Source organism: Trachurus trachurus (assembly GCF_905171665.1).
Source record: "Trachurus trachurus genome assembly, chromosome: 6".
In the NCBI taxonomy this organism is placed as follows: domain Eukaryota; kingdom Metazoa; phylum Chordata; class Actinopteri; order Carangiformes; family Carangidae; genus Trachurus; species Trachurus trachurus.
Genome location: NC_139897.1, coordinates 11179571 through 11195150, shown reverse-complemented (window position 1 = coordinate 11195150; position 15580 = coordinate 11179571). Strand labels below are relative to the sequence as shown.

At 40.0% G+C, this 15580-nt stretch overlaps 1 protein-coding gene across 1 annotated transcript; it reads left to right on the top strand.

Moving 5' to 3' along the window:
- Window positions 1-429: 429 nt before the first annotated feature.
- On the top strand, window positions 430-14169 carry LOC310987377 (neuroplastin-like; the record flags this gene model as incomplete). Its single annotated transcript, XM_083973589.1, has 8 exons — window positions 430-520; window positions 6149-6496; window positions 8173-8341; window positions 8436-8530; window positions 9755-9888; window positions 11107-11380; window positions 13122-13143; window positions 14109-14169. The coding sequence occupies 8 exons, from the start codon at window positions 430-432 to the stop codon at window positions 14167-14169; spliced, it is 1194 nt and encodes a 397-aa protein (XP_083829715.1).
- Between the last annotated feature and the right edge of the window lie 1411 nt (window positions 14170-15580).

Below are 15580 nucleotides of genomic sequence, written 5' to 3'. Positions count from 1 at the left end.
TCTTTTCTTTTTATTTGTGTTTGGACGTCGCGTGAGACGCCTGCTTGCCTGCCTCTCGCGGGATTTGGGATCAAACGAAGGTGGTTCCCCTCGCCGCACCGGGCTGACAGCGGCGCTGCTCAGGTAGCAGCAGCAGTAACTGTACGCTCCCGCTAGTCTACCTAGCGACAATCCCACCTCCCTCCTCTCTTTCTCTCTTTCTCTCTCTCTCTCTCTCTCTCTCTCTCTCTCTCTCTCTCTCTCTCTCTCTCTCTCTCTCTCTCTCGCTCTCTCTCTCTGCGTGACACGGCTTGAGTGTGTGGAGGTGCGTGTGTCTCGGACGAATCCACCCCGCACCGTCATCACCACCAGCGACCATATCCCGCTCCCGGTCACCTTATAGCGCTCAGCCTGCCCCACCATCATTTCCCCCACGGTCCGTCCCCGAAGATGATACCTGGCAAACGAAGAGCTGCAGTCATGTCCTTCTCGGTGGTGATATTTGGAGCACTGATGCTGCAGTCCGTCTCTTCCCAGAACGGTAGGAAACCAGCTATCCATACATTAGACATAGCCGACTTGACGGGGGGGAAAAATCCTACACCATGACGATATGCGGGTTTTTAGGATGCCGCGTGCATTTCTGACAGTGGAGCGCCCTTTTTCTTTTTCTTTTCTTTCTTTCTTTTTTTTTTTTAATTAATCATTACAAGACGTCTTTGTCATTAAGGAGTCTGTCCAACGCCAAGATCTCTCCTGCAGCCCGGTCTCATTAGATAATCCCTGAACGCCACAGTCCAAAGAAACAGATACTGTAGCTACCAGGCCAATGAAGGGCTCTATTTTCTCTTTTGCAAACCGAGCCTTTCAGATGAGGAGTCAATAATTAATGGGATACAATCTGTGTTGGTAAGCCTGAAGTGGGCCACACGGAGGAGGCCTGTGCGAATCGATGTCCCTAAAATGTCCTTTTAAGTGTGGAGCTGCATACAGAGTCGAAAGAGGAGCCGTTCAGTCAGCAAGGACAAGTTCTGCTCACTGGATTGTGAGGGGGTGGGGGTTGGAATAAGAAAAAGGTTGGATTTGGGGAGAAATTGTGTCACACTGAAGTTCAAAATCTGTTGTGGGATGCCAATGCACACACTTAAGACATACAATCAACATGCTGTCTCGCTTGGGTCTGCTCAGATATGCAGGGATACGGCTCAGTAACTCCTCTCCTGCAGGGTGAGATGATTTCCCTGCATCGGCCCAGGTCCTGCTAATATAGAGAAACATGTATGTAATTAGATGTAGGACTGTGGAAGTGCAGCTCTGTAAATAGCATCAGTCCATTTTGCTGCATGCTTCTATTTTTAGAGCTGAGATGCTGCACTGGGAACCATGGCTTTAATGTCCTCTTGCAACAGTGAATCTGTTAACTCTTCGCAGAGATGTACTGCACTGCAGAGTGGCATTGATTTCTCAGCGCACTTCTACTTGTCTAAATGACCCAGTGCTCATAAATCTCATCCCCACCAAACTGATCAGGGCAGTGCAACCCCATCCCAGCTGAGTAATTGTATGTGTGTGTATGTGTGTTTGTGTGTGTGCAGTGTAGCTTGTGTCCGTTTTGCAAGCGCTGTGTTGAGAATGAGTGTGAATTTATTCAGCTCTGGCCTCCCTCGGAGTTGACCATGTGTAGGAATGCATCACACATCTCCTATACTGAACACCCACTCCTAACATCTCCTCATCAATCAGTGCTACAGCAGAAAAAGCTCAGAAAGCCAGTTAAATGTACTGGCCTTGTATCAGCCAGAAACCCAGAAGGTGTGATCTTCTCTGGTCTTTGTAATTGATTTCAAGAGAGTCTAGAGAAGATTGATGGTTCAGAGACTGTCTTATTTGTTATACGAATATGTTGGACCATTTTGTATACATATTTCTTCAGTGTAGCTGAATGAATAGCTGAGTGTCATAATGTCTGATATATACTCACATCATTGCAGCCATGTGTGCTAACAGTGCTTCATGTGACTTTCATATAGCACTGAATGATAGATCAGATATTGTGATGACTCATGGTCATACATTTTACATTTGATTTTCACTGAACCCCCCCCCCCAAAAAAAAAAAAAAAAAAAAAAACACAGACACAGACACACACACACACACACACAAAAAAAACAGTAGAACGATCACATAATTGAATTCACAGTTTGTTCTTTCTTTGCTTGGGTCTGTACCAAAAAAGCCATGATCCCTAAAGTCTGGAGAATGTGATCTGTAAGGCGAGGAATCTCGGTTATGACACATCGTACCTTCATCAAAAAACTGCAGCTGCGATTTGGATGTTGCATTTAGCCGTATTGCAGCGTTGATAATATTTTCATTTGATTGTTCAGCCGTTCTATTCCATTTAAAGTAGAGTGGCTGTAGGGGAGCTGTTTAACGTTGTTTGAACCCTTTAAGCTATAGTTTCTCATACACAAGCCACAGAAACAGCAAATGATTATCAACTCAAATGGATTTTGTTGCATTGAAGAAAGTTAAGTGAATGTTTGGGAATTGGCGGTTCATGATAATGTACAAGAGCCATAGTGCAGTTATCCTGAAAAATAACCAGATGATGAATGATTCGGTGTCACATCTGTAGACAGGAGCTGAGGATAGTTCAATTGTTAATTTAGAGATTGAGTTCAATCCTGGAGAATGTGACTATACCATGAAATCAGTAAATTAGAAAAGTACGTGGATGGATGGATGGATGGATGGATGGATGGATGGGAAAGTAGAAATTCAAATTTAAAGATGTAGACTGCTACTAGTGGAGTAAATGAAAAACACACTTTGCTGCAAAATTTAAAAATCACTAATCGGCTTTTTCTAACTGAAATTAAAAGTCAAAAATCAATTCTATTCATTACTGATTCATCTGAGGATTGGTTTATTGTTTTGTCAATAAAGTGTTTGTCCATTACAAATTGTTAATCTGGTGAAAAAGCTGCAAACCCCAAAACTGTTAAGTCTAACAACACACAAGACAAAGAAAAGCATGAAATCCTTACAAGCTTGAGGCTAGAGCGACTGTGGCTTCACAGATGAAATATTGAATTGATTGTTCAAAAAGACTACAGTACAGATCAGTTGATTAATTGACTTATTGTTTTAGCTCTTATTTACAGTTCGGCCACATTAAACATCAGTTACATTCTCATTGTTCCCAATAGTGACTTTCTTTATGCCTAATTAAAAACAGTAGGCTACAGTGCAGTAAATCTGTGTGTTTTATATACTGTATACTACTGCGTAGGTGTATGTTTTCTGTCCCTGTTCTCCTCTGGTCTCCAGTTATCCATGCAAACTCACTTTTTTCTAAATATTCATTTAACATTGGCGACTCATTATGTTGCAACAGTCCCGGTACATTAACTGGGACTGTGAGGAGAATTACTTAATCTTATGGTTTAAATGGATTCTTCACAAGATGCAGACAGTGGAAAGTCTGGTCCTGACTGTTGGAGGCCATCTTTTGTCAGGTTGTGCAGTTTGACTAATGAACCAGAAATGGAACATCCTTTTAAATCCCAAGTTATTTTATTAAAAAGTGGAGTGATAAGGTTAATAATGTAGACTTTTATTTTCTGATTGAAGCACCACATTAACCTCTTTTTCAGACACTGAAAGTCACTAGGCAGGTTGCAGGAAAAAGGAAGATTTTGATTGGCTCTCTCTGAAACATCCAAGAGCCTGATTGGAGAGAAACACTGCACTACTTGAGCTTCTTGTTTTACTATGTGACTCTCAAAGGCTCACAATTTAACAATAATACTGCACCATGGAGTCACATTTAGAGATGAAACCCAGACTTGATTAACTACTTAAACCATTCAGCATCTATTTAGATAATTGTTAATCACCAAAGTGTCAAATACTCCAGCCTTCTTTCTGATTTCAGCTTCTACACTGTGAGGATTTGCTGTTCTTGCCTATTCTCATCATCATTTTTCACAGAATGTGTTCTTGGGGAACTGAGAAAAAGTGATGGGTATTTGGTTGGTTTGGTTTTATTCTGTTACAAAACAACATGTAACGCACTGTTGCACAAACAAATAAACACACAGAGAATCAATCAAAGGAATAGCGTCACAGTTTTTTAGACTTTGAGAAACAAGACGAGATACTAAATGGCAATGAGAACATGTAACATGACAGTTAACATGACAAGAACAGACAAAATCCCTAAAAATGATGAAGTGCAGTCAAAGGCAGTAGAAAGTAGCGCCCGTCATGATCATGGGATTGATGGATAATGAAAATAACAGGTGAAAATGATTGTTAGTTGCAGCTTGGGCCACTTTCAAATATATAGAATAAGTAAAACATTGTCAATTTAGTTATGAGAGAAAGATGAAAAAGTGAAACGCAGCCACATTGTTCTAAGTAGGCTTTTGGAATAACACTTCACCAATTGAATTAAGATAAGAATCAACAGATTAATACGTAGGCTATTGTTAATAAGCATTAGTTGGAGCTGGTTCTGAAGTCACACACAGATAAGACACATGTTACAACCAGCCAGAACTAGAGAAACATCAGCTTTATGTGGCTGGTGTCACACAGACATGTAGCTACAGTACAGCTGTGGTGTGTGTGCACTGTCACACTGTTACTGGCTCAGCACTCGTGACACATCTGGACTGTGTGAGGTGGCAGGATGTGTGTCTCAGCACTTTACATGTCCAGAGCTGAGGTGCTGTGTGTGTTTGTTATTCTCTGGTACTCATGTAGGCAGCAATCTATACAGGGCTTGATGGGCTGCACAGAGAGGTTATGATGTCGGCTAGAAAAAAAACATGATCGTCTGTCCTGTAATGATCTGCTTGGTCTGGTTGGCTGTCTCTCTTCCTCTTCCTACTTTGTTGCCGTAGAGTGCTTCTATGGAAACGGAGGAGGTCTATCACAATGCGCCCACGCGCTCCCCGGAGACCCACAGCTGCAGCTTCTATAAATCTCCTCTCAATCTCGTGTGTTTTTTTTCCACGGTGCCTATAGAAGATGATTATGACTACAGCCCCCGTCCTCCACCTACACCTCCCCCTCCTCTCTTTGACCAGCCGTGATCAGTTGTTTTCACTGTTGTTGTCTTCGCCTCTGAGGGGGAGACGTATCAATCCCGTGAAATTAACAGTGCACTTTGCCTGGTGTCCGGGTGCTTGTTGCTGATTAACCGTCATCAAGAGGCTTCTTAGCACTGATGATCATTACACAGACAAGATGTACACTGGAAATGAATGACAAGGTCACTTGGAGGGCTTTTGAATGTGAACCAGGCACAAAACGATATGATGTCATTAATTGGACAAAACCAAGTGAGAGCAGCCTCGCAGGGACGTCCCAGCAGAATTCAATTATAGCTTCCTCGGAATAGCAGTGATAATGGCTCTGGCAGATCTGAGGCCGTCTCTGCCTCCATCTCTTCACCACCCAAAATATTGATGTGACCCATGCTGACGTTTGATTATGAGACATCGTGCGTTCCCGCTAATCAATTGAGTGTTTTTCGCCTTCTTCTTTTTGAATGTTTGCCTTTTTTTAAAATTCCCTCTCTATCATAAGTTTCCTGAGCAGTTTCAAATCAGAGCAATAATTGTCAATGAATTGATTAGTAGTAGTAGTAGTATGGACAGAAAATGAATCCTTTTATTTTCTGTAATAGGACAACATTATCTGGTTCCAGCTTCTTATGATTTACTGCTTTTTGCCAAATGTGACACATAATTAAAAAATGTTAAGGACAATACTACAAACAGACGACAGTCACGGCTGTGTAAACAATCGATTGAGAAAATGAGTCACAGACTGATGGAAAATTATTGTGAGTTGCAGTCGAAATTTCAATTTCAAATTGGACTCTGAAAAATTGTGATGGGCATTTTTGCATTTTCAGGCATTTTAAAGACCAAATGATTATCTATTGCAAATTAGATAATCTCAATTTTTCATTTTTTTTTCTGTTTTTGGATTTAATGTCATTTGTGTGTCTCTTTCTTATTATTTCACATGATCTTTTTTTTCTTTCCTTTTCTGGTTCCCTTTTGATTTACCCTGTTGTTGTTTTCTTGTCTTTCCATCCTACACCTGCTCTCCTGTTTTTCTGGTAAACTCCTCCACCACCCCCACCAGCGGGCTTTGTGAAGTCGCCCCTCTCTGAGACTAAGCTCACAGGCGACACCTTTGAGCTGTACTGTGATGTGGTGGGGAACCCCACCCCAGAGATCCAGTGGTGGTACTCTGAGATCAACCGAGCCGATTCCTTCAGGCAGCTGTGGGACGGCGCCCGTAAGCGGCGCGTGGCCATCGGCACGGCCTACGGCACCAATGCCGTGAGCGTGTTGGGCGTGTCTCGTCTCACGCTGGATGATGCCGGGACCTACGAGTGCAGAGCCAGCAACGACCCGCGACGAAACGACCTCCACCAAAATCCAGCCACCACCTGGATCCGAGCTCAGGCCACTATAACGGTGCTGCAGAGTGAGTGGTCAGCGTAGAGGAAACACCCCCTCCCTATAATAGCAGCCAGATGTAACAGCTCCTGTGTGGTTCTGCCTCCCTCATCCTCCCCAGAGGGACTGTAGCTTCCTCCCTAGCTGCCATCATCCTCCCCTACAGACCTGGAAAATGAAGAAAAACATCAACTGGTCCTCATGTTCTCTTTTAGAAGCAGAGTTGAGTAGTGTTTCACATTGTGCTCATAATTTAGTTCAGTGCACCCTTCAGCCTGTAGAGACCAGTTTTCCTCCAATTTCCTCTCTACTCCATATTTCCCTCCCTTCAGCTCTCATCGTTTCATCAAGTTCATTTTCGCTTTCAATTTCAGTTTTGTTGCATCTGTATGTGTGTTTTATGTTTTAAAATGTTGCTCTGTGCAGATGTCACTACATTTACACACACAAAGCTACAATTCTTGTGATCTAGGTGCATCTTTCCCTACAAATTATCCTGCACCAGAATCTTTATATTTACAGAGCAAAATGTGGATGTATCACAAACCTGAGCTTGGAAGTCTTTATTTAGGTTTTCTTTGATCAGTTCAGTTCTCAGAACTTAGCCTATTCAGATATTTTTATGTCAGTGTTGTACCTTAGGTCTAGACAACATTTACCGGCCCCAAGGTTTGATATCTGAAAAGAGACTTGATGACCTGATGAAAATGTGATTGGGCTGTACTTTTATATGTGATATGATGGACAAAACTGGTGTTTCATGTTGTGAAACGTCAGGTTGGGAAATTGATGGGAATGTGGAACATAGATAATCAGGATTAAGCCGAAAGCAAACGGTCCAATGAAGGTCATCATTGCTTAAAAGCTAATCCAAGCAATGGTTTTTCTCAGGTGGCATTTCAATCAGATAGAAATACATGTAATTATTGAAGTATTTTTTTTTAAAGCGATTGCTTCAGGGCTGCTCACAGTTAGCTCCATAAAATAATAGAAAACCAGTGGATGGACCTTGACATAGAGACAGCTTTACTGTCTTTTTAACACGATTTCCCCTTTTTGTAAAAGCTGAATCAGGCTTAGCGCCACAATTTAATTCTCTGTGATATTGGCCTCAGCAGGAATAGGAAAAAATGGAGAAAAAAAACCACTGGTCTACCTGATAAGGTTAAAGCACTGTAGGTTTACATCATGGCCATCAGCTTTAATAACTTTCTCTTTCTTAATCCTTCTAGCTGGGACCACACTGTTTCAAAACTCACCCAGAGCTGGTTTGTGATATTAGTTGAAGCACTTTAGTGAAAAGTGTCAGTGTTTTCTCTGCACGGAAAAGGCATTCTCATTGAAAAGCTGAGCTGTAGTTGACTTCACAACTTATACACAGATTTGTACTTGTATTGCGTTGGATTTGATCAAAGAACAAAATATTTGCAAACAGTTGGTCATCTGTTGTACGGATTATTCAGCTGAGAGAGTTTCCGTTTTAGCCGATGCAGAAAATGAATGGATTTCTATTTCAGGCACCCTGGATTCTTCCCACTTTGAATCTCTATTCCTGTTCCGATATTGTACGAGGCGTTGGTTGGCTGTGTCGTCTTGTCTAAACCCTTTTTGTGCGCTGTAGTTTTACATCTTCCAACTGGCCCTCAGCCGCGGGTCGCAGCAAGCAGTCGCCTCTGTTGTAGCTGATGTGAGTCTCTTTTGCAGAGCCGTGGATCACTGCCTCTGAACACACCACTCTTCCCGTGGAAGGCGACGCTCTCACCCTGCAGTGCAACCTGACCAGCGCCCACAGCCAGCACCAGGAGAGCTACTGGATGAAAAATGGGGAGGAGATCCCAGAAACACGTGGCACAAATAAGAACACAGAGTACAGGTATACAACTTGTGTGTGTGTGTGTGTGCGTGTGCTAAACACAGCGCTTAGCAACCTGGTGTGGGTTCATGTGAGGTGTTTCTATACTCCTCAGGCTGAAGAAACCAAGGGGAGACGACGCTGGAGTGTACATGTGTGTCTACACCTTTGAGATGTCTCCTCCAGCCAACGCCACCATCGAAATTAAATGTAGGTGTTGATCTGTGAGCTACAGGCCTCTTTGTTAGTTTCAAGGCCACATTAAGAGATGTCACCAGTCAAAATGGCCAGGGTGGCCTTGAGCACCAGTGGCCCTGTCATGTGAGGACAGGGGCAGCCGGCGCCCTTGACACCTCCATCTGAACCAAGGCCCTGCTCAGTGGCAGCAGATGGTGTCTTGTTTGTCTGATGGTGAGGGATTATGTGTCGACAGTAAAATCTGGTCAGCCGTTTCTGCTGTCACACATGCACTGCTATAGAAGCAAATTGGATTTCAGGACAGTGTGCTTTTATGTTATGAGGAATTTCTCTTCATTCAGCCTGGAAAAAAAGAGTGACAAACACGGACAAAAAGTCTGACAGCTTCATGTTATGTTTTGAATTTAATTAGATTTTATGTTCAGGTTTTACTTAAGCTCACATAGACATTAGTCAGGTTTCTATAATATATATCTACCTGATAATAAGCAAACTGAAAAAGTGAACTAATATATATAATCCAAAGATTGGATGACGGATAAATAAAAAAACTAACAAAAAAAACCCATTATTGTTTCTTGCAGCTCTCATGACTTCACATACATTTTCTAATGACTAGGGATGTCACGATAATAGATTTTAGATTTGGTACGATTATTGTCAGAGATATAATCACGGTGTTACGATTATCACGATTATTATGCATTAATTAATTTCACAACACTATTAATGTGTAAAATCAAATATAGTTAAAATATACATTAAATACCTATTAAAATATGACCACTTATTAATCCGCCAGGGAAGTGTTTGAAATATTCAAGTCATTAATTGTCATCGATACCAAATGTTTATGTTAATTGTTATCTTAAATTTTTACAAATATTACAAATGACACTCTAGCATTTAAATTCCTACCAATTCAATGCCACGTTAGGTAAATGGACCAGTATCTGTGCATTACCTTTACTTTGGCGCACATCTGCCGACACGGTTCATACATAATCTTTTTTTGGAAAATGACGGTATTTAGGAATCTTTGCGATCAATTAATTGTGGGGCGATTAATTGTGAAAACAAGTAATTGTGACATCCCTACTAATGACTGTTCTCGCAGTAGACCTGGAGCACTTAAATTATGTTTTGTGAGTTTTTTGGATTATTTTAACAGAGAATATTTGACAACCTGTGAAAATGAATTTCCCAAAAGGGACTAACTCTATTTTTTTGTTTTAGCTGCTCCTGAGATCACAGGCCACAAGCGCAGTGAGAATAAGAATGAGGGTCAGCTTGCCATACTCTACTGTAAGTCTGTGGGCTACCCACATCCTGTCTGGACCTGGAGGAAGTTTGAGAATGGCGTTTTCAAGGTAAAGTGACATGAATATACAGTATGTTATATCAATATTAATGTCCATACATATCCATGAGTGTTAATTTTCAAAATCCACAAATGCTCGTTGGATGAGGTGACGCTGACATTCACAAAAAATAAATGTAGTTTTGTAGCACACTTGTTATATTCAAATAGCTATTTGCTGCATTTGCTATTAATCTGGTTAGTGTTGACCAGTGCTAGCATTACTGTGTTAAGATGATACTGCATTTATAAGAAACAACATAAAAGGGTGACAAAGTTTGATATGTAACTGGTTATTGTTGCATGATTGATCATCCACTTAGGTAACATTTTTTCTACATCTGCATGACAGTGTCATCGTCTTACACAGTTTGCAATAAGCTACTTATGATGAGTTACTACTGTGAATATCAACATGCTTTTTTGACTGTCGAATTATGACCAATAAAAAATAATTATCATCACTTAATAATAATAATAATAATAATAATAATAATAATAATAATAATAATAATAATAATAATAATAATAATAATAATGATGATGATGAACATTTTTCAATAGAAAATTACAAAGTGATTTACATGGGGAAATCAGCATTGCAATTGAATAAAAGTATAAAGAATGAAAATAGAATACCCTTGAAAAATAAAAACAAAAACAAACAAACTGATTAAACATTGGACTTGGAAAGGTAAAACTTAAAAGTCTTATTTAACACTTTTTACATACCAAAAACAATATCACTGTGAGTATCACATGTCTTCTCTTTCTGGCAGCAACAGGTCAGGGAACCAATCAGAAGAGTGGAGGCAATGATGGTCTCTCCTGATTGGCTGTTTACTGAGCGATCTAATAAAAATAGAGATTTTAGACAGTCAGAAAGCAAATCTTCCAAGTTTGGATTTTGGGTCTGGATGGGCTGGACTAGCTGATTTGACATTACAAATGTCCACAAGTCCAGACAGCCTGTTGTATGGCTCACTTCCTAAATACAGGCTGTGGGCATTTCTCAGTAGACTAAGCGCTTTGATACTTTCACGGGGTAAATATAAAACCTTGACCTGCTTTATATTTAAAAAAGACAATTCATTCTCACGTCATGCAATATGAGACATTTTTAAGAATCTGACACTTGTAGAGGAGCAGCATGATGTGTTGATTAGGATTTAAAACAGCTTGGTCTCAACAAAACAATGAAAGCAACCATGTCTCTGTCCCTAATCAGGAAATTGACAACTCGACTGGACGCTTCTTCATCAGCAGCAGAGACAACTACACTGAGCTCCACATCATCAACCTGGACATCAGTTTAGATCCAGGCGAGTACCACTGCAACGCCACCAACATGATCAGCAGCCGCGATGAGAAGTCGGTGCTGAGGGTTCGCAGCCACCTGGCCCCTCTATGGCCTCTCCTGGGAGTCCTGGCCGAGATCATCATCCTGATCGTCATCATCGTTGTTTACGAGAAGCGCAAGAAGCCAGAGGATTTACAAGATGGTGAGTCACCAGCGGTGATGCTTTGGATTGTTTTACATTGTTATACACTGTTGTTAATATACTGTATCTGAGCAGAAACCGATTTCATTGTGCAGCTCTGACATAGATATGAATGCTTTCAACATCCAAAAACTAACCAACACAGAAACACTGGGCAATGAGGAACACTTTCTTTACGATGTCTGATAAAGTCATTCCCTCTCAGAGATGTCAACAGAGTCATCTGACTCTGTGCTGTGCCTGCATTCAATAATTCAATCTGGCAAGGTTGACTCAATAGGTAGACACTGTTGCAGGAGGTTGCACCTTGTCAGGACAATTTCATCCATTTAATATTCATGGGAAATATGATACTGCAGTGTTGCCGAGCTGGACAGTTTAAATTATTAACAGCTTTCCAGGGACCTTGTTCTGTCCCCAAGCTGCTGCAAGCAACGCATCCTTTAGCTACAGCCTGTGTGTGCCATCCTGGAATTTTTTAATACTACTGAGTACTTCATTTTCAAGAGACTAGCTATATCATAAATTATGCATTAATGGTATTTGGGTGACCTTTTCCTCTCAAACAGAATTTTGATGTTGTCACATGCTGATTAGGTGCAGCGTGCGGTGAATAACTGACAGGTCTCAGTGACTCGCGTCACTCTGCAGGAATATATTGCCACTATGGCTCATTGAAATGGACTGCTGCAGAGTTCCTGGTCTTTAAGTCACATTGAGATCATTAGAGCCTCACAAAATGAATGTAGATTACTTAAATCAGGCATCAAAATTCTTCTTGAGATATTAATAATTCATATTTTCCTTGCATTTCCTTTAATGAGGGTTAGTTTTGATTGCTGAATGCTTACACAAATTGTTGTAATATCTCCCGTCCTCCACTTCTCCCAAATTGCATATCCTAAACCGTGTTTGTGGTAAGTGTGAGACTTTGCATGCTCTCGTGAATTTAAATAAGCATTCAGCCCCATCCCATTGCTATACACAGCTTTAACTTTACTACTAGTGTTTAGAGCAGTTTGAATTTCTCAGTTTGAAATATTTAACTGACGACTTTTTGTTTTGATTTTTTGCATCAAACTCATAGTTACTATAGCAGTGAAACGGCATGCAGGTCACTGAAGAATGAAAACTGTTTTGTGTGCATCAGTCATTTCTTTATTACTGTCATTATTTCACACTACTTTGGTGACTTACCACCTGTAGTAGAGGACTGACAATGATGGTGCTGTTTCTCACCAATCTATGAAGAGTGAACAGATGTGGGCGCTGCTTGTCTGTGCATGACAACAGTGTGTGTGTATATAAACATATACATATACATACAGTATATATGTGTATGTATATATACGTATATGTGTGTTTATTTATTTTTTAAGTTTGATTTTCTTTCTTATGTACTAATTCTCTTGCACATGCATTTCAGTGTGTTGCTTTGGTGGATTTTAACAGCGTTCTGTGTGTTTGTGAATCACTTTCCTGCAGCATGTAAGCGTATTGTTTACTTTTTTGTTACCTCACCTCGGCTGTGTTCTCTCCATACTACAGTCCACACATACGGCACAGCTCAAACACAGCAATCTAGAAAGCTCAGGACCGAAATGCAATATGTGTTAGTCTTGCCTGCTGTTGCGTTTTTCTATTTGGGAAAAAAGCAACAACACATCTACGCATTCAATATCATCCTTGCGATTATTATATTCTGGTCTTCATTTCTCCATATTTTCCCTTGTTGCCTCAGATGATGATGCAGCTGGACCTGTGTAAGTACAAGCTTTTCACCTTCACTACATGTTATGTGTTCAGCCTGGTACAGTACGGTGTGTTTTGTTGTAGCTTACCATGTATTTGTATCTCCTTCTGACTGTCTGTAGAGCTCAGTGCACAGTACACCCCCCTGTATCTGGGTCACAGATAACTTGGAGCATCATGTGATGCTGCTTCGCTGCATACAAATAGAAAACATATAAAATATTTTTTTTAAAGTCGGTCAAAGACACTTTCACTGATAAGTTACCATTTAATTTGTCCTGCTTAGGAATGCAGTACTACTCTAAGACTTAAAGGCAAGTCTCCCAAAGGGTGTATACACATTTACAAAATGGTTCATGAACAGTTCATAAATCTAATGTATTGTAAGAAGATTAATGTTTTTGTCGACCATTTGAACTCCTCCTGTGAGCACCCACAAGGTTTAACTTCTTCACAGGAGAAGACAAAATTGTTGATAGAGGTTATAAAATGATAAAATGGCAAGGAGGCATAACAATAATTAACAATAACTCAGCAGTGTCAAATATGGAAGTTGTTTTCTTGTAATTAACTAGGCTATTTGTTGTACAAACCAGCTGTAACTAGATGTTATTTCCTTTGTTGATATTCCACAAATAGCTCTCATAATATCAGGGTACTTTTCTTTAAGATCTGCCACCAGCTAAGTAGGACTACTTAAAATGAGTGGAGTGGCCCTTTTTTATACTGAATCAGTTTGATGTCAAGCGTTATGCAAAATTCCCCACATGAGCTGGCAGAGAACAAAAATATATCCCGACCAACAACCATGAACACCTCATTTATAATGAGGTGAGATGTAGAAATGCACATTTTGAGTCATATTTCTATTCAGTTTTTTAGGACTGGATCAAACCGTGTTCTGCTGTCACTGTTTCAGTGTACACATTTTTTATTTGAGGTGTGACCTGACTCTTTCGTTTCTTTACTGCTAAAGGAAAACCAACTCGACCAACAACCACAAAGACAAGAACCTCCGCCAAAGGAATACAAACTGAGCAGCTTGTCTGCTGAGTAAGTATTCAATTATTAAGAGGAAGACAAACATGTATTACCAGCCTGTGGCCACAAATCACAAGATGATCCACTGTATGAAATGATCACAGAAAGCTTTTTTTAACCTAATACAGCGAAAGTCACACTGGCTAATGAGTTGGATTTTCTTTGTATTTGCAGGTTTCATTACACAAGTATTGACCATATGAAGGTAAACAGAAGGGAATCCATTCCAGTTAATAGGATGTATCTGCCATTGAAAGTATGGTTGTGCAGGAGTTAAATGAGGCATGCCTTATGATTTTGTTGTGTGAGGGTGCGAGGAGAGGAGGTTCTTAAAGCATTATGGGATTGTTAATATTATGACCATTGTTGCTGCATGCAGTTGTTGGCATTTATGATTTTTCCCTCTTATCCACTAATTTAACATTTTTACTACTTCTAAAGTAATGCATGCAAGATGCTGACCTTCTGTTTGACACAGAAATGGCTTTTCTTTTTTCTTTGTTTTTTGGTTCTTTTCTGAGAGTGGCTTCATATAGATAATCTGTACTGTGTGTTCTAGAGGAAAAACAGAACTCTGCAATGTAAAAGAAACTACCACCATAATCGGGTATGACAGTTGTGTACAGTTTTATCATTCCACTGCATACCATTTTCTAAGTTTTATCATTTTATCAGACAATTTCTATTACATTTTAAGGGCTTTGCAATGTCCCTCTAAATTTGGTTAAGGTTTACTTCACTGTATGTACTGTATGTATTAAATCACTATAACTATGTATCAAATCACAGTTAATATAAAGACTATTCATATTATATGATGCACTTAAATGTTGAGAATAATGAAAAACTGTATAAAACTACTTTAGAAAGTCTGTACTAATCATATCATTCTAACACACTGTTTTATAATTATGTGTATTGTACAGCATGGCTATTATCCTATGCAATTATTACCCATATCAATATATTGAAAATCATTGCAGCTTTTAATTTCTCTGTGACAAAGCTTTAAACTAGTAGGATCACTAATAGAGCGTTGATGGCATATTACACAGCTGCATGACTTCTCTCCAGCTGACGTGGGAGGTGGTGAAAGAAGGCCCACGTCAGCGCTGATACATGTGAAGAAATTCCAAGATCCTGAGTCATTTTTAAGAATAAATATCTTGAAAAATAAAATGTGTCTGAGTTGGGTTTCTTTTTCAAGACGGTAGTGGGATAGGAACGTAGCGAGATAAGCATGTGGGCAACAGCACCATCTAGTGAGGTTTTGAGAGACTCACAGTGAATGTGGTACAGAGGGATTGAAATTTTTCAGCCATTCTGCAGTCCTGAAAACTGTGTTGTGTCGCAGACAGACTAAGTTTTAACTTATTATGGTGAACAGGTAAAGTTTAATAAGTTAAA